The sequence below is a fragment of the Neovison vison genome, chromosome 3, assembly GCF_020171115.1.
Source record: "Neovison vison isolate M4711 chromosome 3, ASM_NN_V1, whole genome shotgun sequence".
NCBI classification, from domain to species: domain Eukaryota; kingdom Metazoa; phylum Chordata; class Mammalia; order Carnivora; family Mustelidae; genus Neogale; species Neogale vison.
The window spans coordinates 58,517,396-58,545,336 of record NC_058093.1 but is presented as its reverse complement, the minus strand read 5'-3'; the positions used below and the strand labels follow the sequence as shown (position 1 = coordinate 58,545,336).

General features: G+C 34.8%; 1 protein-coding gene across 5 annotated transcripts in view; it reads right to left on the bottom strand.

The window, feature by feature from the left end:
• TANK (TRAF family member associated NFKB activator) overlaps window positions 1–27,941 on the bottom strand; it is a 91,566-nt gene that overhangs the window by 26,333 nt on the left and 37,292 nt on the right. For 4 of the 5 annotated variants that reach the window (XM_044242195.1, XM_044242197.1, XM_044242196.1 and 1 more), the window contains exons 3-4: window positions 9,610–9,721; window positions 8,174–8,292 (exon numbers count right to left, since the gene is read on the bottom strand). In XM_044242195.1, coding sequence (XP_044098130.1) covers window positions 8,174–8,292; window positions 9,610–9,721 — 231 coding nt within the window. The remainder of the gene's footprint in view (window positions 1–8,173; window positions 8,293–9,609; window positions 9,722–27,941) is intronic. The other variant, XM_044242194.1, reaches the window with a different exon arrangement.

The following is a 27,941-nucleotide window of genomic DNA, read 5'->3' as shown; positions in this document are numbered from 1 at the left end:
ATACAGGAACTCTTTTTTTTAACCAAGGTGAGTAATATGACATAAATGAATTTATTTCAAGCTCCTCTCTTAGAAAAGGTACTCTGTTCAGGTGATGTAAGCCAAATTTGACTTTGCCACAGAAATCATTTGATAATTACTACATATCGTGACTAATGGTCTGATTTATAACTTTTAGTCAAATGATGAAAAACGTATGACAATCTATTTTTTAAATAAACATGTAGATTTATTTTAAATCAGTTCAGTACACGATACAGACTGGTCTTGCAGTTTTTAATGGACTAAAATAGAAATTTCTAAATATAGCAGTGTCTGCCTGAGCAACAAATACACGTAAGGTAAAACAGGTATTGTTGTTTTTAAGTAGGCTCCACACGTAGTGTGGGGTCCAACACGGGGGGTGAACTCATGACCCTGAGATCAAGACCTGAGCTGAGATGAACAGTCAGATGCTTATGCCCCAAAATAAGGTATTTCAACAGAACAATATCTATATGAAGAGAAATCTGAAAAGGTTTCTATATACCTTTTAGCTAAAAAAAAAAAAAGAAATCAAACAACCCAACCAAATTATTAATGGCTGCAGATATTAACCTGCTAAAAGAAGGGGGGAAATGCTGTGAGTTCCATTTTAAGAGCTCTTCTTGCAATACCTAACTGGTTTCATGTTATGGTTTTGTTGTTAGAGCGGTATTTAAAAATTATAGATGGGAGGCTTTATCAGCTGCATTTTCACAAAAATTGCTGTATGTACTGACATTAACATCTATCAAGGTATTCATAATCACAATGGTCTATTATAAAGCTTTTATAATGCATATAAAACCAGGTACTTGGACAATATATCGCCACTTGACAAATATAGTTTAAGAGACTTGCAACAGAAAAGAGAAACTATAGGTGGCCTAAACTCAGAGAGATCCTAAGTGGGCACTGCATCTGAAATCCGGTGTATATAACAAATGAACAGTTCAAGGATGGGGATACTGTCCAAGATGTAGACTTGTGAAGGTAGGATTTTATAAGTTACAGAAGTCCAGAGTGTAAAACAGGGTTAAAGTTCATAACCTGCCTACTGAAACTGTCATACACACAACTAGAGTAAGATAGCAAATGCCTCTCACTGAAGTACCATCTATAGAATAAAGTATCAAAGTGGTGGGGAGCATTCTGTCTTCTGTAGTCATGATTATGTCATTTTAAAAAGGTTATAGTAAATGAAATGCTCTTTCAAAACCCCCAGTTTTAGCTAACTTAGTTAATTATGTCTATATGTATATACATATGTATCTATGTATGTAATTTGGCACCCAAATGGGGCTTGAACTCATGACCCCCAAATCAAGGGTCACATGCTCTACTGACTGAATCAGCCCGGCACCCCAGCTTTCAGTTTACATAATGTTCTTCAAAGTGGCCTGTAATAATTTTGATTCTTGCCTAGAAATTCTTTTTCCATTAAAATCTTGCAGAAAATCTACATATCTCCATATATTACCAAAAATACACATTTAAGAATATGTTTTCTTTTCTCTACTTGAATTAAATGTTGAGTCCCTGCAAGCCTACCTTCAGCTCACCAGGAATTTTTATTTTTAAATTAAGGTCCTAAATGTTTTATCTGTACCATAAAATTATAATGTTTCCTTTTATCATATAATTAAGACTTCACATTGTCTTATAATGTTTGCTATTGCTTAGCGTCTCCAAATTCTTGTTTCTCCAACTAGGTTATATAGTTCCTTAAAGGAGGTGGATCTTGTCTTCCTCTTTTTCTGGCATTCCTGTCTGTGCTAGCAAGACTAGGCAAATAGGAGGAGTTCAAACACTTCTTGCCTAAGTGACTGACAAGTGAATTTTTAGACATCATCTTTCTTCAAACATGACAGAGCCTCTGTATATACTAGAATTGCCAGGTACAGTGCATGCGATTTCCTTACTGTTAGCACTGATGGCAACTCCACAGCTCCATCACTGTTTCACTCTTCAAGACCCACAAAATCTTTGTGCTCCTCAAAGCTACCATATCCACTGGCCTAATCATAATGACAGGTAACATCAGAAATGTGCCAACTAACTGGCATCTTTCAGTAACAACTGCATTCTCTATTTTTATACTTTGGCTTCAAGCATGTAAGTCAGATGAAAAAAGACATGTATAAAGAATAAACTAGATATATATGCAGAAAATCAAAAGTAAAGCAAAAATCAGCTCTTTGGACACATAAACACATGAGCTCTATTTAAATAATTAGTTAGAAGTTCAAATAAACTCACACTATACTTTGTATCCTGGATCCTCAACTCTGAAATGACTTTACAACAATCAGTAATGTCACTTTTTTTTTTTTTTTTTAACTAAATCAAGACTTTAAGCCAGATGGCAGAGACAGTATCTTTGTTCTTCCAGTGGCTTGCAATGTCAGGTACACATGCAGTCCAGTAAATGAATGAGTGAAGAGAATTTACCAGTATTACTGAATTCTTCTATGTATTCTATATTATTACTCTCTACATATTTTCTTGCATCCAAATACTCTAATCCAGACTTTTGTGTAACTTCCACAAAAATAAAAAATAGGATCAAAAGATGAGAGCAAACAATTTTTGTTAAACTCTGGGTAGCTAGAATAGTATTTAGTTTGGCAACTGAAGTGCTTTCCAGAAGCAGAATTACAGAAATCTCGTATTTCCAAGATCTTAAAAGTGACCCAGTGTATTACAATCCTGGCTTTTAAAAAAAGTAAATTAAACAATACCAATTTATATTTACATTAAGAAAGACAATTTGTTATTTAAATAACTGCTCTCATGACATGTTACTATGTTTGACAATAGTGTTCTACAAATAACAGACAGTAGTTTTGTGAAGAATAGTATGTATATTTTTGTGTTATTTGATTTCCTACATATTCTCAAGAAATTTTTAAAATATTTTACTTATTTATTTGACAGACAGAGCTTACAAGCAGGCAGAGAGGCAGGCAGAGAGAGGGGGGAAAGCAGGCTCCCTGCAGAGCAGAGCCCAATGCAGGGCTCGATCCCAGGACCCTGGGATCATGACCTGAGCTGAAGAAAGAGGCTTTAACATACTGAGCCACCCAGGTGCCCCCATATTTTCAATTTTTAAAATTGGCTACGAGAAAAGAGTAACAACAGGCAACAGTTTCTTGGTTCTTTAAAACACCGCTCAGCTATTCTCTGGAAAGTCTACATTCATGTTTAGAATTTTTGAAATTGTTATTAAGAGGAGAAGCTATGGTATTTTTTTTTCTTCTGAGATTAACAGTGATAGGATTCAGGAAGTTGAATTTACTATTAAATTCTGCCAAGGTCCTCTACTTTTTTTCACTAGTTTTTATCTTATCAATTAAATATTACACCCCACACCCGCGCTCTTTGGTACCCTTTTCTGTATACCACAATCTACAATCCCATGATACTTTTAAAATACATCTACAAAATTTCTGGTATTCTTCCTTTCAAGAAGAGGAGCTTATTTCCTTGCCTCTGGAGTATCTCTTAGCTTATTTCTACTGAGCAGAATAAAGTGGAAGTAAAGGTATGTGATTATTAGAGACTAAGTCATAGAAAGCACTGAGGTTTCCTTCTTGCACTCTTGGATCTCTTACTTTTTTACTTTGAAGAAGTTATTGGCCAGGTTGTGAGGAAAGATCCACAGGGAGAAGTCTCCTGCCAACAGTCATGTCAGTGAGCCATCTTGGAAGTGCGTCCTTCAACGACACCAACCCTTTAGATGATTGAACCCCTTGCCTGTGTCCTGACTTTAATCACATGAGATCTTGAACTAGAACCATCTAGCTAAGTGACTCTCAAATTTCTGACCCACAGGCCGTTGAGATAATAATATTTGTTGTTTTAAGCTGGTTAAGTTTGGGGGTAAAATTTGGGGTCCTTTATTGTACGATGGATGATGCAATGACCCTTCACCAAAATAATGTCTCATCAATAAAGACCGTGCAAACTATGGTGGTGTACAAGAAGTGCAACTCAGGGGAACCTGGGTGGCTCAGCTGGATAAGTGTTCAACTCCTGGTGCTGCTTAGGGTTGTGATCTCAGGATGTAGGACTGAGCCCAGTGTCAGGCTCTGCACTGGGCATGGAGCCTGCTTGGGGTTCTCTCTCACCCTCTGCTCCCCTCCCCCAACCCCACCAATAAAAAAAAAAAAAGAAGTGAAACTCAGGTTTTCGTTAAATGGAGTACTCTTCTCCTAACGCTCTGAACATATAAACAGAGTACTAAGGGTCATTCAATTATACAGGCTCTGCTGTCTTGACTTTTTTTCTTTTTTTAAAGATTTATTTTTAGAAAGAGCACGCATGTGTATGTGCATGGCTGGGCACTGGTGGGGTGGAGAGATGATTTCAAGCATACTTCCCACTGAGGATGGAGCCCTATGCAGAGCTTGATCTCACAACCCTGAGATCATGACCTGAGCCAAAATCAAGAGCCGGACGCCTAACTGACTGAACCACCCAGGCACTCCTTGACTTCTTTATGTCCTTTGAGAAGTCAAAGGACCCTTGCATGCTCTGTGTAGGAACACCATGAACAGAGGTTAAACTATAAATTTCATGTTTCCCAAATAAAATTTTCTAAAAGAGCTTCTTTCTCCTCAATATACCCCTTTCCTCCATTCTTTGTCTCATTTGCCAAGGCACTCAAAATTGGTATTCACCATAATGTCAAAGGGTCTTTCCCCTGTGAAATATCCTAACCAAATCCTGAACAAAATATATAGTTTAAAGAAAACAAATCCTCAAACCACTCACAAAACTGAAGGAAATGACTGTGGGTGATTAGTAACTTTGTGTTATTGGTTCAAAGCATATCTATTAACTTAGTAATTCATTACAGAGGCTAGGCCAACTGATTGGGAATGTGATTTCTGGAAATCATTCAGTTTTTAAGAAGACCAATACTATAAAAGTATACTGAAAATAGAAAAAAATGAATTATACCTTTATCTTAGCCATTTCTGCATCATGCCTTGCAGTTTTTTTTTTTTTTTTAATATTTTGTTTAATTATGAGAAAGAGAGAGAGAGCGAGCACAGGCAGGCAGAATGGCAGGCAGTGGTAGAGGGAGAAGCAGGCTCCCTGCCAAGGAAGGAGCCTGATGTGGGGCTCGATCCTAGGACGCTGGGATCATGACCTGAGCCGAAGGCAGCCACTTACCCAAATGAGCCACCCAGGCGTCCCAGTCTTGCAGTCTTTATATGGAGAGGAATACTTTTATAAAATCACAACTGATAACCAATATATTTCCTCATTTTGGAAAAACCCTGATGTATCCCAAATTGAAGTTCTTTAGGAACGGATTTCCCTTGTATTAACTAAAAGTAAATTTAATTATAACTCAGTATGTATAGATCAATATATATGCCAGTTGGAAAGATTTTAATTTCAATTACCTAATTAGGCAGTATTTTTCTAAATGAAGCATAACTTTACAATATACAGCCAGCTCTCAAATATTCAATAAATCCAATTTATTCATTCTTTTAGAATATATTTACTCTTCTTTTTAATTTGTTATATATTTAGTGCTCATGAGCAGTTTGGCTCCGGATATATAAAGATTAAGAAAGCTGAAACACAAGACAGTTAATTTTTATTTTTATTAAATGGTTACCATATAAGAAGACTGAGTTGATGAGTTATTCAAAGTATTAAATATGTGGCTGTCAGATAAATGTTTCTCTCACTAGTAAAGATCATTATGAGAACTCACTGAACTCAGATTTATTTCTTACTTGGAACTTTATTTTTTTTTCCTTCTATTGTCTGTCTACAAATTAAAGTTACAATTGATGCAATATTATTTCTTTAGAAATAAGTCATGTCTGATATAATTTCTGTTACTTATATTTAACGTTAGCCCAGGTGTCTAGACATATATTTTACAAACAAAAGATATCTTATAAAAATAAAGCAAATGTATTTTAAAAAAGAATTCTGTTGAAGTCAATGCTTACTGACTGAAAAATAAACTCTAAAGCTTTCATAAGCAATGACAAATTAACCAAATAGAAAATAAATGAAATTATTAACATATCTAAGAGCCTTTTATATCATCCATTTGTTCTAAGCAAGACTAATCTTTTCAAAAATACCTTCTCTATATTTTGAACTAGAGATGCTAGATAATAATCTTCAAAGAAATGTTATAATTGGAATATAGGAATTTTGAATAAAGATTAATGGTAAATGGTAAATAATATTTAGAAGTCCCTGAAACAGGAAAGTAGAATGATAGTTTACTTAAGCACTAAATTTGTAAGTTGCCATTGTACAGTAGTTCAATTATTTTGTAATATACTATAATAGACCCAATCATAAAACTGCATTTCAAAAGTCAGAATCACTGTTTCTGAATCTTATTTTTGCAAAATAAACCTAAACATATTCCAGTGCCAGGGTTTCTTGTGTTTATCAGCATTTTCAGATAAATGGAAAGTGCAAAGGGGAGGGGGAGAGATGAATGATCCAAATAAAAAAACAAGAATGATTTAAAAAAAAAAAAAGAAACAGGAAATACTTTAGAGAACTTCCCATTCTAAAATTTTTATACAGAGAAATGTATCTAGATTAGATTTCTCATATTTGATGTTAAATGAAAACAAGTTAAGATAGTCTTAGTTATGGGCCTGGTAATTGAATAATCTTGGCACACAAAGCTAAAATCTTCTACCTTACCTAGAAGAAAAGAAATAAACAGAGCATTCTTGACTTACTTGGTCTTGCAGATGTTAAGAATCCTCATTTACTGGGAGGTCTTATTTTATTCAAAAGTGGTTTCATGCTACTAAAACCTAACTCATTAAAAAAATTCCTTTTTAAACATAACATTTCAATGATTCATAAAAAGAGGGAGAAAAATGCATCTGTATATCTACTACCTTGATTTAACAAGTGTTAACATTTTGCTTCAGCTCTTTTCTCAAAAAAAAAAAAAAAAGTTGTAGATAAAACTGAAGCCCACTTTATTCCCTTCCAGAATCACACTCTTCTTTCTCCAATTGTAGAGGTGATCATTTTTCTAAAAAAGTGGTGTAACTTTCCTGTCCATGTTTTTACACTTTGACTACATACTTATGTTTTTATAAATGTCATTTTGTATTTCAAAAAATTTACATAAATTATTCCCATTTTATCATTTTATAATTTCTACTTTTTATTCAGCACTGTTTCTGAAATCTAGGCATACTAATATATATTTAGTTAATTTTAATTTTTCTAAAGTGTTTCTCGTAAAGGTGTTATTCTGCTACTGATGGATGTTTAAGCTGTGTTTCTAAGTAATGTAGCTTGAACATCTTCTATATGTCTCCTTGCAGGTACAGAATGTTCCTTTTTATATTGTTTCAATGAAGCTTGGACGTCCTTCTATATATCTCCTTGCAGATATAGAATGTTCCTTTTATACTGTTTCTTTTTGCTTAAACTGGTTAGGTGGATATTTTAAAAAAATTAAGCATAAGCAATTGAAGAAAAAAACCAGAGTGTTGTTTCTAATCCAGAATCATCTATGCCTTACTATCTACCTTTAGTTAAATGTTTTATTTGTTAAATGCCTGTGATACAGAAAAGAAAGTACCAGGAAACATGAAACAAACCTAAGCCTTTATTTTACTTGGAAATAGTGCTTCTATTTAGAAACATGTAAGTCATTTGTTTGTGTATAAACAGAATTTCTGTTTAAATTCCAATTGTGGGGGTGCCTGGGTGGCTCAGTGGGTTAAGCTGCTGCCTTCGGCTCAGGTCATGATCTCAGGGTCCTGGGATCGAGCCCCACATCAGGCTCTCTGCTCAGCAGGGAGCCTGCTTCCCTCTCTCTCTGTCTGCCTTTCTGCCTGCTTGTGATCTCTCTGTCAAATAAATAAAATCTTAAAAAAATAAATAAATAAAAATAAATTCTAATTGTGGATCTACCTCAGGAAAATAAAACAAGATGCATTATGTATTGGCATCTGAATGTTGCTTTTCGCAGAAGTAATGTTAGGTTTGGAAAGATCTTGTCCACCTTCTCCCCTGTTTCTGCCCACCCAAATTTGACAGAATACTGACTGAATAATTCAGGAAGTCTGTGGAACCTGATTTCTCATTTCTTATATCCTTTAGGGAATAAACCAGCAGTGCAGTCTACCTTTGATTCTTTTTCTCTTGGTATTCCTGATTTTACTTTATCATGTGGCTGCTCAAGAGTCAAATTATTCTTCCTTGCTTCACTGTCTTCAAGCAGGGGAACATTGCCAAAACTGTTATCTGCAAGACAAAAACCTCTTGGATATAAGTAGAGAACCCCTGTTTTTGGTAGCACCTGGAAAAATAAAAACAAACCAGAAACCCTAATTTTAAAGAGATTTTAAACTATGAGCTTCAAAAATCTTTAGAAAATTACTTTGACAATTTAAATATTCCCATTTAGATTTTTTTCATTCCCACTAAATACACAGAACTCCCACTCCCAAAATAAGCGGTGTTAAAAAATACGTAGAATTTAGTTTTTCTAATTCTAAATATGTAGAATTTAGTTTTCTAAACTAAAACTAGATTTAGTTTTCTAAATCTAAATCTTTGCAACTTAGTATCAACAATAGCAATTAAACTTTTAATAGGCCATATTTCCAGGTGTGTATCCCTTGTTTAAGATAATTATTTGCATAACTACCCCATACTTATTCTAGGAAAATTAGAATGGGCAGACATGGCAAAAATAAATAAATAAAAGCTGCCCACCACTTTTATGACCTGTGAATTATTCCTATTAACATTTTGTTCTATATTTTATCCCAGTTTTCCTTTTTCTATACATATAAATTCAAATAAGAATTTTTTGCACACATAAAATTATATATATATTTTTATCCTGCTTTGTTCATTCTTCTATATATTATGAATATGCCTTATTAGTAAGTTAACATCTATTATCATCACTTTTTCATGGCTACATAGCTGTTAGTTATGTGACTAATTTAATTGTTGACCACTTCTTTATTTCTACTTTTCCATTATTAGAAATTTTATTGTTATAAGCATCCTTATATACATGTCTTTGAGTTCTTGAACAAGTATTTTCTATGACATATTTTTAGGACTTGAATTTTTCATTTAAAAGGCACAATCAGGGCTCCTGGGTAGCTTAGTCGTTAAGTGTCTGCCTTTGGCTCAGGTCATGATCCCAAGGTCTGAGATCAAGCCCCATGTTGGGCTCCCTGCTCCATGGGAAGCCTGCTTCTCCCTCTCCCACGCCCCCTGCTTGTGTTCCTGTGCTCTCTGTCAAATAAATTAAAAAAACAAAACAAAACTTAAAAAAGGGTACAGATATCTAAGAAAGTTTTTCCTATTTACTGGTCTTCTAGAAGTTTCATCAACTTACAGTTCTATAATATATTATAGGTGAATGTTCATTTCCCCATAACCTGCAAGTATCCATTTCTTAAATAAAAATATGTAACCGCACCAAAGTTATTAAAATATCAGAATTACTGAGAAACAATGGAGAAATAAAAAAGTAAAACTTGATTTCCACTTTTCTTTTCAAGAGGTTAAAAAAATACATAAAAAATTAAATGAACATACCTTGACTGGAATTCACAAGAAATAACTGTGATTTTAGCTTGTCAATAATAGTTTGTTGAAGTGACAGCTGTTCCTGTTGCTCACGTATTCTCTGCTCATAGTTCTCAGTCTGCTGACATAAAAACCAGTTAGCCTGATATTTACTGACAGATATGTACATACATTTACTGTCCATTAATAATTAATTACATATAGATATGAGTTGCCCTACTGCCATTCCCAGGTATTGAGCACATTATCTGTGAACTAAAAACTGGTTCCAACAGGGTATTAATAGTCATTATAAACATCACTAATTTAAAACCCTTAAAACACTGTAAAATTTTAAAAATCATCTTAATTAAAGAAATTTCGGTTAATAGTTCAATGTATGGTTTCTTGGTTCTTCGGTTACAATAAAAATTGTAATTTAGAATTCAGTCCCTGATGACAACAACAAAAAAGTATAAATGACAAAATGAATGCTATATTATTCTAAAAATACCTATTAACTTAAAAAATGTTAAGGTTTCATTGCTTTTAAATAAACAGTTTTGAATTTGTATGTAGAGTTTAAAACCACAAAGGAAGTAGCATAACTGAGACCCTATGAAAATCAAAGGAGTAAGTACAAATTATGAAATTATATTGATCAGAAACTTCTTTTCTCAGATTAAGTTTTAAGTTAAGAGAATATGTGGTTAATCCTTATTGGATATCTTAAATATCATAGTTTCCCTTATATTTTTAACCCTTTTGTCTTGCTGTATTATTGCAGTGGTTGTGAGAATTAAGCAATGAAAGAAGATAGCAGTTTGCACTGGAGAATAACAGATGTTAACAAACCTTTGAGCAAATATTAAAATGTTGTATTACAATTACCAAATTAGTACAAAGTCTTAAAAATATATTACCAACCAATAATAGAGAATTCTTTATCAATTTTTATCATTTGTGCAACAATGACTAAACTATAAATTCCCTGGATGTAAAATAGGGTCCTAACAATCTCAGAATGTTCTTCAGTAGATACTAAATATTTGATTTTGAGGGGCACCTGAGTGGCTCAGTTGGCTAGGTATCTGCCTTTAGCACAGGTCATGATCCCAGGGTCCTGGGATGGAGGCCTGCATTGGGCTACCTGCTCAGCTCAGCAGGGAGCCCATTTCTCCATCTCCCTCTGCTGTTCTCCTTGCTGTGCTCTCTCTCTTAATAAATAAAATCTTAAAAAAATATTTGATTTTGAATTCAATTTTTATCAAAGTTCAAAATTAGTGAAATTATTATTTTCAGAGACCAATAAGCTTAAAAGTTCTTTATAAATTACACAGCTGTTCCTAGTTTCCCAAAATAAATTAGCTTACGAAATTAAAGCAAAATACCACATTTTCCCAAATAAAGGGTGAAATTTTATAGTAATACACTTCAAACAAGAATAACTGACAGAGCTGCTAAGTAACTCAAGTGGTTTGTTTCTTTGCATGTTGCCCGAGAGTAGTGTTATATAACTTGATACCCCCCCACAGAACTCTGCAAAGTAACTTATACATAGTACATCCTTGTACTATGTATATAGTACATGCTTGATGGAAAAAAAGAAGGAAATAAAGAATCCAAGTTAGAAAGAAAAAGAAGTCTAATTTTATTTTTATAAATAGAAGAATGTATGTTGTGTGTCCATCTGGGCCATATGACCTGTGGTTATGAGTCTCAGAACAAAACCTTAAATACCAGGGCCATGCCTCTTACAACAAGACATCTTATTCCTATATAACTTTATAATCAAAACCCTAGAGTGAGTAGGTTGACTGAAAGGATTTAAAGGTCTATAGCAAATTCTGTAATAGCTTAAATTTACCTGGGCTACACAGAACTACCAGGCTGAGGAATCAGCAAACATGCTGATATTACTTCTTCAGAATCTACTTCTGCGTTTTTACAACTTTCTCCAAAGAACTCAAAGATCTTCATAAACACTGACCAATAATTGCCCATTCTTTAACTACATTTCGATAGGTAAAAATATTTTACCATCCAAACACTAAGTAACCAGTACAGAAAACTTAGCAATCACAGATAGGCCCAGAATAAGTGTGTAAGTTACTCAAACCTCAGCTCATTCTCCTTCTACTATGTGTTTTTTCTCCCACCTTCATGGAAAACCAAAGGACTTGTAATTTCTTTTGGAACCAACTCAAAAGGCTCTACCAGGTAATATTCATCTTTTAGTCTCCGGCTTAGAAACATATTTTAGCACACCTACATATAAAATAGTGTAGTAAATGAATAACGGTGAAAATGTATTCACTGGCTGAGAAAAAAGTTGAAGTTTTGAACTATGTCTTAAACTACTTAATAAAGTACTTTATAAACTCCAGCAAACTCTGTAATAACTTAAACACTGATATTCTGGAAGTTCAGTAGGGGGGAAAGAATAGCAATGGTCTTTGTTTTCTAACGGCTTTTTACACATACTTACATTATAGCAATTATAGTATTCTAGTCTAATTATATTTCTGATTTTGCTTTAGACTATGACCTCTTCAAGGGTAGAGGCTATTTTCTTCTGGTACCTCTAGAATACAGCACAGTGGCTGGCAAATGAGATGCTCAGTAAAATACTAGTGGAATAAATAGACTTTAAGTTGTTAATTAAGTTGTTAAGTATCAGAGAAATAGACATGACTTCAGAAGTTACCTGAAAGAATGGAGAAAAAGCTTTGCTTATATTTTATAAAGTAAACAGGAGAAATGGAGACAGGTCAGTAGGTGAATAAGACGAAAGGAAATTAAGTTTGAAAAATGGGCACAAAAGACAGACAATATCGAAAGTTTTTTAATTTTTTGGTTTTCTTTTTGGAAAAAAGGGAAGCTTACACCATTAGCAAAAAAGTACCAATTCAAGAAAAGAAAATACAGGGGTGCCTGGGTGGCTCAGCGGGTTAAAGCCTCTGCCTTCGGCCCAGGTCATGATCCCAGGACCCTGGGATCGAGCCCCGCATCGGGCTCTCTGCTCAGTGCAGAGCCTGCTTCTCTCTCTCTCTTTCTGCCTGCCTCTCTGCCTACTTGTGTTCTCTGTCAAATAAATAAATAAAGTCTTTAAAAAAAAAAAAAAGAACAGAAAATACATATTTAGAAAATAGTATAAAGATTTTGACCACAAGGTTATGAGAGGGAAAGTTCAAAAGAAGATGTTGTATCAAATTGGGAAAGAGCAGAATTAAATTTGTTTATATATATATATATATATATATATGTTATATATATAAACTGAAACAGTAAGGTTTTTTCTTTTTATTAAATGCTTCAGATCTGAATAAACTTACAACTTGAAAGGTCCTTTTTAAAGGTCAGATAATCGTATTGTCACAGTATTTTTAAAAAAACAATACAATTACAAACCAAGTAGATTGCAGCCCTATCAAAGACCTCACAAAACAGAAAAATCACTAACAACCACATTGAAAATGTACAACAGCAATGTCTTGTCAACACTTCTGTACAGAGCACAGACATGACAGCTAAAACAGACAGAAGAGAAGATGCTTTTGACAGCCAGTGTGTGTGAATGATTCTTTGAGTCAGATGGCAGCAACAAGTTACCAACTAGGAGATCTGCATGACAACTAACCATCCATCTGTATCAAACACCATCTGGCCAAGATGACTCTGGCTTCTGTGTATTTGACATGCCTTCCAATTCCAAAGACTAGCAAAACAAGTGGTCTACCAGCATCTAAAGAGGTAAACAGGTACTTTGGTACTTGTGCCATAATGTACTCTGCAGTCTTTCTTAGTGTTCAAAAGCAAAACTTAAACAGTGCTGATCAATACAGTACTCATTTTAAATTTATTAAAAATGGTTGTCCATACATGTCCTTCCCTGGTCATAAACAAAATAAAGCTTATCTTTAGAACTGTCCCTTTATCCAGGGAAAATTTCAATTCATCTTCAAAACTAAGGCAGCATATTCTCTATAATTTTGGATATACAGCTGCTCAAGTTTTCATGGGTTTCATAAATATTAAAAGAGTTCTATAAATTGAATTTTTTTTTCCCACTGCTGACACTGAAAACTGTCATTTTTTTTGTATTTCTCAAAGCACTTATTTCCTAGATGGAGGAACAAAAGTTCAAGTGCCCTTCAACATCAATGATACTTACAAAAGGTCAAACATCATCTCTTTTCATCCTCAAGAACTAATCTCAATATTCTCAAAAATACCATTGTTTTCCTATTTTCTTCAGGTATAAAGACAACAGGAATTAAACAAATTGAATTGGTTAAAAAAAGAATCTTAATTTAAAACCTTTCAGACTGTTCCAAGATTAACAAAGAGAACAAAAGCTTTATAGAAGGCTATCATAAATGCTCTCAAACAAGGAAACTCCACAGTTCATGAAGTAAGACAATTAAATAACAACTGTCCCAATATGCAACACTTCAATCACAAACTGCCTTATCTTGAAACTCTGGGTAAACTAAATATCGACTTCAATTTTAAGTCAAAAAAAAAAAAGAGAGAGATTGTATAGGATTAACAACTCAGAGATCCTGGTTTACACAGCTTATTCTTCAACCATTCTCTGCTATAGTTTATTATAACCTAGTTATATTCCCCCCACCCCAGGGTCCCCAGTCCCATAAAAAATTACCTAGACTGCAATTTGACAGATCAGATAATCAATCTGATTATCTACTATTTAATGACAGTGCTGCCACCAATTTCTCAGCATGCCAAATGATAAAGAATGAAAAACGTATTTTTATTTTATGATCTTGTGTTCTGGTTCTGATTAATTTACTTAGTTTCTCTGAGCTTTGGCTTCTTTTTTTCTGAAATGAAAATGGTATTTGCCTGAAGAACTGAAGAAAATGTTGTGTATAAATTATCTGGTACATAATAAGCTTTTTGCAAATGTTAGTTCCTTTCCTTTAATAATGAGCAAGATATCTATATAATATCTGTTAGCATAGTATGCAGTGTATGCATCCATTAACTAAAGCTTTGATTACCACTGAACATGGATAATATGTCATATTATATATAATATAATATAAATCTAGATATATATAATATATACATTTTATATATATATATATAATATTATAACCTCCCGATGCTCTAAGCCAGTTTTCTCAGTCTTTCTTCTAGTTCATTGTAACGTAGGACTCTGAAGTTTTTTTCTGAGAAAGCAGTGTGATACCTCCATTGAATCAAAAACATTTTGTCAAGCAAAAAAACCAAGAACCCCGGCTGTCCCCGGTTGTTCAAAGTTTACAAAGAGAAAAAAAATAGTAAAAAATGATTAAGGAACAATTAACGGCTGTTAAAAACTACAAAAGCAGCACATTTGTTGAGAAAATGCGAAACAACAACAAAATGACTACCATCACTTCCACAGCAAAACCCCACATATGTACAAGGTAAAAGAGTCTCCTCCTTAACTGTGACTTCCATTCCTTCTCAGAGTTAATTATTGACACTTTGGTATGTACCCTCTCAGAACTTCTGTGCACATATATATGTATCTTACTTTTCAAAAACTGAACTATTTCGTAACCAAAATTTTCAACAATACATTATCATCATATGGTCATTTCACTGAACATTTACTATGCACCAAAATCAGTGTTCTATTTTATTTTAGTTCTTTAAATCTGAGTAGATTATCTCCCACATTTCATAGGTGAGAAAAAGAAACATAAAGAGGTACAAAGTAACTTGCCCAATGTTTCTCAGTAGGCAGTGGAGCTGGGATTTGAATTTAGGTTTGCCTGACCACCAAAGCCCAAGTCCCTCAATAACCACTATGGCATATGGTGTAAGTATATCCAGTTCTACCAAGATTCTCTTTTTGCTAAATACTCTTTCCTTCATCTCATCTTAAGTGGCAGGTTATATACCAGACTCTCAAATTTCTCCTTCTAACCCAGACCTCTTCTCTGAGGTTTCTAGGTATCTCATCTAGATCTATGTGGCCAAGTGTTGTTGGGAAAGCATTTCAACTTTTACATATTCAGAACTGACGATCTCCTCTCCCCAACTTCTCTTTCTCCCTGCCACCCTAGTTCCCTGCAAAATCAAGTCCTTCGCACTTCCTCTCTGTATATGGCACCATTATTTATCTACCCACATATCTATGATCTATCGAGAAAGCTGGAACAATCCTTCACATCTACTTGTTCTATAGTCAATCCATTACCAAGTATCAATTTTAATCGTGTATCTCTTTCAAATCTACCCACTTTTTTTTTTATCTCCAATGTCGCTATCACCATGCAAGAACTAACTTGCTTTAATTAACTACTTCAATAACCTCACTACATGCCTTAAATGTATCAACCAATCCATTCTCTGAACTGTAGCCATTGTGTTTTGCAAAATGCATAGGTAATCATCACACCCATTCAGTCCTCCCATCCTTCCCCCATAAATATCTTTAACCGTTTTCTACTGCTTTCAAAATACAGAACCAAAAATCCTTAATATAGCCTCTAAAAACCCTACACAGTCTTGCCTAATTCTTCTCATTACACATTTCCCTTATAGTTTAAATTCTTCTAGGCCAATGGGTCTTTATAACACACGTCCTTATACCTGCAAAGGACCCCAACCCTGCCCTTTCAAAAATCAGTTCATAAAGACTATCTTCTCTGACCTCCTAGATTAGGTTAAGTCCCTAACAGATGTTCTAATAGCAGTTCACTTTTCTTCCTAATACTTCAGAGTTTGATAATTTACATTTATGAGATTTCTTGACTAGTCTCGGTTTTACTAGATATACCACCATTCCATGAAGCAGGGAGCATGTATGCTTATCATTATGGACTCAGTACTTAGAACAGTCCCTGATATAATACACTGAGTAACTGCTCAGAATATCTTTGAATGAACATCGTAATTTAAACATTCCCTATTATTAAAGGATCTTCTTGAATTTGTATCTTAGCATACCTGTGTAAAAGTTTTGACAGGACATATTTCTGGAAATAAAAACCTGGAACAAAGGACACAAATACTTTAAATTTTGATAGGAAGAAAATAAGTCTATGGCAAAGTACTGACAATGTACAATAGAAGAAATAAAACTTCAGTCAGAAATGGCCAGAAGCATCTTTATTCTGATACCAGTAGCTTCTGTAGAAAAAAACAAGCAACAACTACTCCATTCCCATGGACACTTTATACAGAAATTTTGGGGACCAAAGAAAGGAAAAAAGAAGAGTGGTAAACAATGAAGCCACTCACATCTTAAGTGAAAGTAAAGGCATTATTAAATAAAATAGTATCTATAATAAAGGAATTTTATGCCTTCATACAATCCTAGAAAACATGTTCTACAAGTTTTTTTAGAGGTAACATAACCCTGCCACTTTACATTTCAGATGGGTCAAGACTTTGGATAAAGCAATCTGACAAAACAATCCTTAATGGCTTAACATTTGTTGTCACACAAATGTTTAGATCTGGGACACCTGGGTGGCTCAGTTGGTTAAGCGACTACCTTTGGCTCAGGCCATGATCACAGGGTCCTGGGATTGAGCCCTGCATTAGGCTCTCTGCTGAGCGGGAGAGTCTACTTCTTCCCTCCCCTCTGCTCCTTACCCCAGTTTATACTCTATATCAAATAAATAAATAAAATCTTTATCTGTAACTTATGACAAAAAATACATGGTGAAATTTAGTCTTGTTCGAGGATTTCATCTTAGACTCATTGGTTAGTCAGTAAGGCTCTTGGTAAATGAGATGGCTCTAAATATTCTGTATCATTCACTTTTCTCAGCAGTACAAAAAAAGGGAATTTTCTTTGTAAGCACCTGAACTATCTTATAATTAAGAGATTTCTACCTCTGTATACAAGACATTGCTGAATTTTCACTTTTAAATAAGAACTGGCAAGAAGAGGCAAGTATGTTATATTCCACATTTCCTTCTAAAAATTTTTTTCAAAAAAGATTTTATTTTGGGGCGCCTGGGTGGCTCAGTGGGTTAAAGCCTCTGCCTTTGGCTCAGGTCATGATCCCAGGGTGCTGGGATTGAGCCCCGCATCGGGCTCTCTGCTCAGCAAGGAGCCTGCTTCCTCCTCTCTCTCTGTCTGCTTCTCTGTGATCTCCGTCTGTCAAATAAATAAATAAAATCTTAAAAAAAAAAAAAAAGATTTTATTTTGAGAAAAAGAAAGTGCATAAGTGGAGGGAGGAACAGAGGGAGGGGGAGAGAGAGAATCGCCAGCAAACTCCATACTGAGTGCAGAGCCTAATGCAGGGCTTGATCCCAGGACCCTGAGATCATGACCTGAGCAAAATCAAGAGTCAACTGCTTAACCAACTAAGCCACCCAGGTATCCCTGTTGGCACCCCATTTTCTTTTTACATAATGCAAAGATCTTGGGAAAAGCAGGAGATTAGCTGTAGGAAGTTTTCTGACACTTAATTCATTTATGAATATGGTAATCTAATTTTAAATGGCAACCAGTTTTAAAATTTCAAAATGTTTTATTTATTTTATTACTGATCTTTCTCATAAAAAGATGGCCAAAGAAACAAGAGAGGATACTTAACTCTTTATTAAATGTATTTGGTTTCTTCCACAGAACAGTGGCAGAAATGGATGAGAAGCAACCTGGTATAAGTAAGAAAACTGATTAAATATTTTAAGCCCACATTATGGACTCCTGTGATATTTGATATTCTCCAGCAACTTTAGCCTCGTCAGTCAAAAGATGTGGCAAAGATTGCTAATTATTCTTCCATATATATTTTTGTTTTTTCTTGGAACACAAGCAGGGGAAATGGGACAGGGAGAAGCAGGCTTCCTGCTGAGCAGGGAGCCCAATGGGGGTTGAATCTCAGAACCCTGGGATCATGACCTGAGCCAAAGGCAAATGCTCAATGACTGAGCCACCTAGGTGCCCTATTTTTGTTTTTTCTTTCAGTAATACAGACTTTTACCTGGACACATGGTCATCCAATTGAGAATATATTTACAGCCATATGACCATATGTCTAAGTTCTGTTCACAGGATGTGAACAGAAGTGACCTATACAAATTTTGAACTGCATATTTAAAAGAAAGCTATCTGCTCTTCCATGCTTCTCTCTATTCTCACTGGCAGGGAAATGTTAACAAAGTAGAATGGCCACTGCAATCCCAGAGAGGGAAACCACAGTTTAAGGATGGTAGAGCTACCTTATCCCTCGCTACTCACCTTTGGACTGCTGCATGAGAGGATAAACGTCTGTCTTATCTAAGCACAGTATTTCTTGGTCTCTTGTTAACAGCTTATTCTGTACAGTAACTAATTCAAGGACCAAGCCAACTCTACCATAGCATTATATAAGAGTTTCTTCTCTTATTCTGTAAGCATTTAAAAGCTGTTCATGTCAGGGGCTACTGTGATTAAAATATCCCTCTACTTTGGAGCAATCAGAAGTCCTCTTAGCATGGGTAACATATGAATGCTTATACTAGGCAACATATAGAATAAGCGATATCAGATTATAAACCTATTAAGTTCATGCTCTATGTTTTATTTATCTTTGAATCCCTAGCATTTATTATATACCTGGGACATCATAAGTTATAGGATGAATGAAAGAAAAATTAGTAACAAGCATTATACTCAAGCCTCCTTTCCTAAGAGGTGTATAAATCACAAAGTAAGAATTCATCCAAGAAAAGAGGAACCTGAAATAGGTTATTCACAGTAATGGGAAGAACAGTTTGAATACCTGGAATGGGCTGTGATTTAGCTAGATTACTAAAATAAATCTGGATTCTGATAAACCTAGTTTCAGTATACATTCTGCCATGTTGACTGAAAAAAATTAGCTTATTTCCGAGTCTCAGTTTCTTCATTTGAAAATGGGCTATATCTACTTGCCAGGCTAGGAGGATTTAAACACGAAGTATGTGAAACTTGTAAAATATATTCATTCAGTGAATGATAATTTTCCTTTCTGTTTTATGATGTAATATAAATTTAAGGATTGAATGAGGAGGAGGATGCAACTGGATCAGCATTATCTGGGGTTACATGACATTTCAATATGGAGTAGAATAAAGGCTATCCTGGAAGGAAAAGGTAGGAACAGTTATGTTCTTAAATGAGAGATTCTAATACAATTTAATGGCACGGTAGGAAGAGTGTCTAGGTACAACAGTGGAAAATTTGGTATTGAACTAAAAAAGAAAAACTACTTAGGGTCCAGGGAAAGTAAATATACTTGATGATCAATAACAGGATGCTAATAATAGAATGAGGAACCATTCTTTGAAATTTAAGTGAGGTAATTAAGGATAAATAAAAGGCAGTATAATTCTCCAGAGCAGTTTGTAAAACTCATTACTCCTCTGAAATGATAGATGAGGAAAAATTAGTGAAGGTCTGGGGATTCCGTTTAATAGCCTTCCAAGTAACAATGTTATATATATATATACGGGTATAGAGCTCAGAGGGCAGATCTGGACTGGAGTAGGGAGATAAATTTAGGAATCATTGTCATAGGTATCTGAAATTACAGAAAAAGATGAGACAGTTCCTATAATAACATAAAATAAGAAGTGAAGAAAGTCTTGAAAAACTAAATGTTCTGGCCCAGTGGTAGGGAACAAATCTAAAAAGGAGATGCAAGGGGCGCCTGGGTGGCTCAGTGGATTAAAGCCTCTGCCTTCAGCTTGGGTCATGGTCTCAGGGTCCCGGATGGAGCCCCGCATTGGGCTCTCTGCTAGACAGGGAGCCAGCTTCCTCCTCTCTCTCTGCCTGCCTCTCTGTCTACTTGTGATCTCTGTCAAATAAATAAATAAAATCTTAAAAAAAAAAAAAAGGGAGATTAAGGAAGTAGGACTCAAGAAATGAGAAAAATCAAACATGCTATCTGGAATGTTAAAAAAATGTTTTAGGGAAGAGGTAGTACAAGAGATATGGTCCGTCATTAAATGGAATGAGGTAGCCCTACTATGTATGAATCTGAAAGACTACTGAAGATTTTTTTTTTTTTTAAAGATTTTATTTATTTATTTGACAGAGAGAGATTACAAGTAGGCAGAGAGGCAGGCAGAGAGAGAGAGGAGGAAGCAGGCTCCCTGCTGAGCAGAGAGCCCGATGTGGGACTCGATCCCAGGACCCTGAGATCATGACCTGAGCCGAAGGCAGCTGCTTAACCCACTGAGCCACCCAGGCGCCCCAAGACTACTGAAGATTTTAGGCAAATAAGTTATAGATACGTATTTACGGTCAGCCAGATTTTTTCAAATCACAGTTCTACTAGCTAGTACTTATTAGATACACGGTTGTGAGCAAGTTATTTCACCTCTCTGCACTTCCTTTTCCTCATCTGAAAAATGAAAATAATACTTCCTCATAAGATTTGTATAATGATTAAATCAGATGACCGTATAAAGCACTTTGGTAAACATAAACTTTGATAAATCTTAGTGATGATGAATGTGAAGATAAAGACATTTTCAAAAAATAAATTTATTTGAGAGGAGAAGAGAGAGAGCACGTGCACCCTTGTACATTCCTGCACGGTGGGGCGGAGCAGAGGGAGAGAGAAAGTCTTAAGCAGACTCCCTGCTAAGTGAGGAGCCCAATGTGGGGCTTAAGATCTCATGATCCTAAGATCATGACCTGAGCTGAAACTGTCAGACCTTTAACTGACTGTGCCACCCAAGTGCCGCAAAGATAAAAGACATTTTTTGAAAAATTTTAATCTTTTTCAGATTAGCACCATCCTATTTTTCAAAAAATATGATTCACAAATTACTAATAATGCTTACTCCTGGTAAGTAAGGGAACAATGACTTTATACTCCGTATATCTTGAATTACTTGTATTTTTTTCAATATGCATGTGCTGCTTTTGTAATTTAAGTCAGTACTATTTTAAAAATCACTTACGTGCCCTTATCTGAATTGTTTCTCTCATTAATTTGTAATACTTGTATGCCTTTGCTTGACAGAGGCTCTTAAGTGGATGTAGCACATTGACTTCTTAAACAGGAGTCTTAAACTGAGTTCTTGAATTGTACTTTTTCATAGAAATACTGAGAGAACTGGCTTGGAGAATGAACAACTAAGTTGTAAAAGGCTGGTGAGTTTCTACAAACAGATGAACAGCAATAAAATAGCTAGTAAGAGAATCCAGGCTACACCCATTCTTTTTTTTTTTTTTTTTTTTTGGTACCAAAAAAAATTTTTTTTTAAAGTTGTGGCAAAATACATACATAAAATTTGCCATTTTAACCAATCTTAAGTGTCCACAGTATTATGTATGTGGCATTAAGTATATCACAATGTTGTGTAATCATCACCACAAACTATCTCCAGAACTTTTTCCTCTTCCTCAACTGAAACTCTGTACCTTTTAAACACTAACTCTCTGTTCCCTTCCCTCAGCCTCTAGAAACCACCCTACTACTTTCTGGCTCTATGATCTGACTACTCTAGGTACCTCTTATAAGTAGAATCATACATCTATATGTCATTTTGTGACTGTCTTATTTCATTTAGCATAATATCTTTAAGGTTCATCCATGCTGTACTATGTGTCAGAATTTCCTTCTTTTAAAGGCTAACTAAATTCCCCTATATGTATATACTGCATTTTTTTTATCCATTTACCTATTAATAGACATGTGGAATGCTTCCATCTTCTGACTATTATAAATGAGCTTGCTATGAACATGGTTATAAAATATTTCTTCAAGTCCCTGCTTTTATTTCTTTGGGGAATATACCCAGAAGTGGAATTGCTGAGTCATATGGTAATTCTATGTTTATTTTTTTGAGGAAATACCATACATTTCCCACAGTGGCAATACCATTTTACAGTTCCATCAGCAATGTACAAGAATTCAAACTTCTCCTTATCTTTGCCAATACAATGGGTATGAACTTGCATCTCACTGTGGTTTTGATTTGCATTTCCCCAATGGCTAATAATGCTGAGGATCACTTCACATATTTACTTAACAGGTCATTTGTACAACTTCTTTGGAGAATGTTCATTTCCACCCTTTGCCTATTTTTTATTCTGGTTTTGTTGTTGCTGTTGAGCTGTAAGAGTTTCTTTATATATTCTAGGTATCTATCCCTTATCAGATATATAATTTGCAAATATTTTCTCACATTCCTTGGCTGCCTTAATTTTGATGATGTCCAGTTATCTAATTTTTCTTTTGTTGCCTAATCTTTTGTTTTCATATATAAGAAATCACCGCTAAATCCAATGTCTAGAAACTTTCTCTCTATGATTTCTTTGAAGAGTTTTATAATATTAGCTCTTACATTAGGTTCTGGTTTGAGTTAATTTTTGTATATGGTGAAAGGAAAATCCAATCCATGAGCAAATAATTTTCTACAATTTGTTGATGTCTTTCTTTTTTCAGCAGTGTTTTGCAATTTTCAGTGTATAAGTCTGTTACCTACTTGGCTAAGTTTATTAAGTATATCAATATATTAAGTATATTAATTATACTATATAAAGTATATTATTTATTTTGATGATACTGCAAATGGAATTTTCTTAATTTCTTTTTCAGATTGTTTAATGTTAATGTATAGAAAATCCTACTAATTTTTGTGTGTTGATTTTGTATCCTACAATTCTGCTGAATTTATTCATTCTAACAGGTTTTGATGGAATCTTTAAGAGGTTTTCTACATAGACATCATTTTATTTATTTATTTATTTATTTAAAGATTTTTTTTATTTATTTGACAGAGAGAAATCACAAGCAGGCAGAGAGGCAGGCAGAGAGAGAGAGAGAGAGGGAAGCAGGCTCCCTGCTGAGCAGAGAGCCCGATGCGGGACTCGATCCCAGGACTCCGAGATCATGACCCCAGCCGAAGGTAGACATCATTTTATATGTAACTTTCCAATCTGGATACTGTCTTTCTTGCCTAATTGCTCTGGGTAGGAATGTTGAAATATTTCCTTCTATTCCTGATTTGTTGAGTGTTTTTAAAAGGTTTTAAAAGGGTCTGAATTTTGTCAACTGCTTCTTCTGTATCAATTAAAATGATCATGTGGTTCCCCTTCCTTCATTCTGTTAAAGTGGTGTACTCCACTGACTAGTTTTTTATGCCAAAACATTTTTGCATTACAGGAATAAATCTCACTTGGTCAAGGTGTATAATCCTTTTAATATGCTGTTGAATTTCCTATCATTTTCCCTATCATTTTGATGAGGATTTTTGCATTGATATTCATAAAAAATAATTGGTCTGCAGTTTTCTTGCAATGTCTGTGTATGGGTTTGGTATGAAGGTCATGACGACCTCAAAGAGTACATTAAGAAATGTTCCATCTTGTTCAATTTTTTGGAAGAGTATGAGAAAGACTACTGGTACTTCCTCTTTGAATGTTTGGCAGAATTTACCATGAAGCCACTGGGTACTAGGCGTTCTTTGTTCAGAACTTTTAAATGACTGCCTGCCGATCAGTTCCCCTGAGTTATCTTACATTTGAATTCAAAATTTCCACATCACGGCACCTGGGTGGCTCAGCTGTTAAGCGTCTGCCTCTGGCTCAAGTCATGATCCCAGGGTTCTCAGAGTCTGAGCCCTGCATCGAGCTTCCTGCTCCACAGGGAGCCTGCTTCACCCTCTCCCACTCCCCTGCTTGTGCTCCCTCTCTTGCTATGTCTCTCTCTGTCAAGTGAATAAATAAAATTTAAAAAAATAAATAAATAGAAGTCTCTTAAAAAAAAAAAAAAAGACTTTCTCTGCCTTTCCCTCTGCCCATCACTCCCAAAATAAATAAGTAAAGTCTTAAAAAAAATTTACAGTGTGTATAAAAGTAATGGAAGACAATGGTATTGGAAGAGAGATAGATACATAGAGATCAGTAAAACAGAATAAAGAATTCAGAAACAGACTCACCCTTAAAAAAAAATTTTCCAAATCAAATCAAGTAATAATTTCCTTTACCAAAATCACCACTCAGAGCCTTTGCTCTAATTTTCATACTATAAGTTTGAGAGCTTGTCTGTATCATTTACTACTAAAGATTTTAGCTTGTTTTACTTTAAAGTTCAATTTCATTTCTGGGAGTAGTTAGATTCGAACAAATTAGTGATTTACACTTGGCATATCTGATTCTATAATTCAAAAAACAATAAATGTTTCATAAAATAAAATCCCAAGAAATATCAAAAGGATATAGGTCTTTCTGGAATAACATTTTAGAAAAAAGTTAATTTTAAAAAACATAATGAATGAGATCAAAGTACAAAACTTTCTGTCACAACTCCTACTTCATTATACTATAGAGAATGTAATGGCTAATAAATCTGAATTTCAAAATGACTGGTATACTGCTTTAAAGTGGGGATGATTACATTCTTCTGAGGATACAGATGACTCTGCAGTCCCCTCATATGAAGTAGTCTACATCAAACCACAGGGTTTGGGCAATGGATGGTATAGAAAGTGGGAGAACAAAAAGATAAGCACTATCTTGCCTCATCATTGCTACTTCTGAACCAGTAGTCCTTTAAATTCAAGCAAAAGGCCATCCACAAGGAATTCACTTACACCAGCCTTTCCTCAGAACTGTTTATCCTACAACATACCAGCATTCTATCACATTCAAAAAGTATGGCTCTTCCCTTTTTTAAAAAAAAAAGCTATTTTATTTACTTATTTGAAAGTACTCACACAAGCGTGCACAAGCAGGGAGGAGGGTCAGAGGGAGAGGTAAAAGTAGACTCTCTGCTGAGCAGGGAGCCGGATGGGCTTGATCCCAGGACTCAGATCATGACCCCAGCCCAAGGCAAATGGCTTAACCATCTGAGCTACGCAGGTGCCCCTTGGCTCTTCCTTTCACACAGTCTCTCCAAATACTCCTAATCTTATCACCACTTTAGATGAAGTGCTCTAATCTGAGTTTCTTGAATTTCTCAATCCCACTCTGGCTATCCACTTTCATGACAACATTATGAATTTCCTAAACATCAATTCAAAAACTCATTAGTGGGGCGCCTGGGTGGCTCAGTGGATTAAGCCGCTGCCTTCGGCTCAGGTCATGATCTCAGTGTCCTGGGATCGAGCCCCGCATCGGGCTCTTTGCTTGGCGGGAGCCTGCTTCTCTCTCTCTCTCTCTCTCTCTGCCTGACTCACCGCCTGCTTGTGATCTCTCTCTCTCTCTGTCAAATAAATAAATAAAATCTTTTAAAAAAAAAAACTCATTAGTAATAGTCTATTACTAATAGACCTCTCACATTATTCTACTCCTTCTGTATCTCTTCTCTCTCTTCATGGAGACCTCAGACATAAACCCTCTTTTTGTTCTTAGCCTATTAGACTCCTAGATTAACTTCTTTCTGATGTTAGTTTGTATTTCAAAGCACACAATTTCAATTGCTTTTGTACCCACTTTCTAGCCACCTAACCATGCTTCTATTCTTAACTCTGCAATCTCCTAATCCTAGATTTGGCTGTCTGCTCATTCTACTTCTATACCAAGAAAACTGCTGAAAAAAATGACCAACAAACATGGATTGATACCACCAAAAATTCATGGTAAATGTTGGATGCAACACTTTTCTTCTGTCATTTGTTAACTGAAATTGTTTCAATTCTTTACTACCACAGAATATCCTAAAATCACTTCACTCAGATGACCCCACCTTGTATCTCATAGAAAATATAAATATAAAGAGTCTCTTACATTACAACCCTTCTTTTTTTTATTGAATAAATTTGACATAAATAAATAAATTTGACATAAAATAAATTTTAACATTGTATACATTTAAGGTATACAGTGGGTACTTTGATAGATTTACATATTGTAATGATTGCCTCTGTAGCAAAATTTATCACATTATATAATTACAGCACAATATTATTGTCTATATTTATTATACTGTGCATTAGATGTCTATGGCTGATTCACAACTTGTTATAAGTTTATACCCTTAAATACCATCAGACTTATCCCCACCTCCTAACACCTGGTAATCACCATTTTACTGTTTTTAATAGGTTTGGCTTCTTTAGATTCCACATATAAATGACAGGTGATAATCCTGCTAATTTCCACCATTTCTAATCTGTAAACCTATCTTTGTGTACATCTATATTTTTTTTCTTGTTCCTTCCAGTTCTCAGAGGAATAGGCATTTCTCCTCTTGTTTCATAGTCAATTCTTTAACCTAGTTTTGACTCTCCAATAACCAACTGGTTGGCCTTATTTTCTTCCTTTCACACTCTTACCCTATAAATACTCCTTTGCCCTATACACTCAAACCTGGAAATGCTATTTTTTTGAAGGCTGTAATAAAGGCTTCTGGATCCGTATTGCAACCATCCATTGGACAATTTCATCTGCATGTTCCACAGGTAACTAAACCTGGTAACTAAAACCCAATTATGCATTTTATTTCCCCATCTATAAATCTCTATCTTCTTCTCTACTGATTCTTTCAGTCATCAGCACCACCATCAATCTAGTTTTCTATTCTAGTTACCTGGGTAACATCCTAGAATCTATGTTATCACACTCAGAAGTGGCCTGCATTCAGGTGTGGCACCTGGTTTCCATTCTATTTCCTAAATAATCTTAGATCTCATGTTAACTGCTTGAAATAAGTGCCATTTATTTTTTTTACACTGATGTATATAATATATATACAGCTGACACTTGAACAGCCTTGGTCCACTTATATGTGGATATCTTTCTAATAAATACAGTACATTACTATATATAAATGTACTTTTCTTCCTTATAATTTTCTTAGTAAAATTTTCTTTTCTGTAGCTTAACTTTATTTTAAGAATATGGTATATAATACATATAACATACAAAATATGTGTTAATGAATTGTTTATGTATTGGTAAGGCTTCCGGTCAACAATAGACTATTAGTAGTTATGTTTTTAGAGAATCAAAAGTTACATGCAGTTCTCTATGTTGGGGGTCAGCACCCCAACCCCCGTGCGTTGTTCAAGGGCTAACTAACATATATATTAATAGATATTTATATATAATTATACATGTTTTATATATATATAAGTATATATATATTTACATATGTCCCAATGCCAGGAAGACTTTTTTAAAGCATATATATTAATCCTTCAGTAAATTTGGACTGAATAAGAACACAGTATGAACTACTTAGTCATATTACTCATGATAGGGCCCTAATCTACCTTCACAGCTGCTTTTCCTGTACTGCTCTACTGTTCTTGTTGGAGCCATAGAATCACCTTATTGTACATGGAATGTCCCATGTATTCCCTTACTTTTGTGTTTTTATTATATATACTGATCCCCCTGCTTTCAGGACTCTTCTTCCTCATCTACCCAACTCCTAATTCTTAGCACAAGCATTGGACT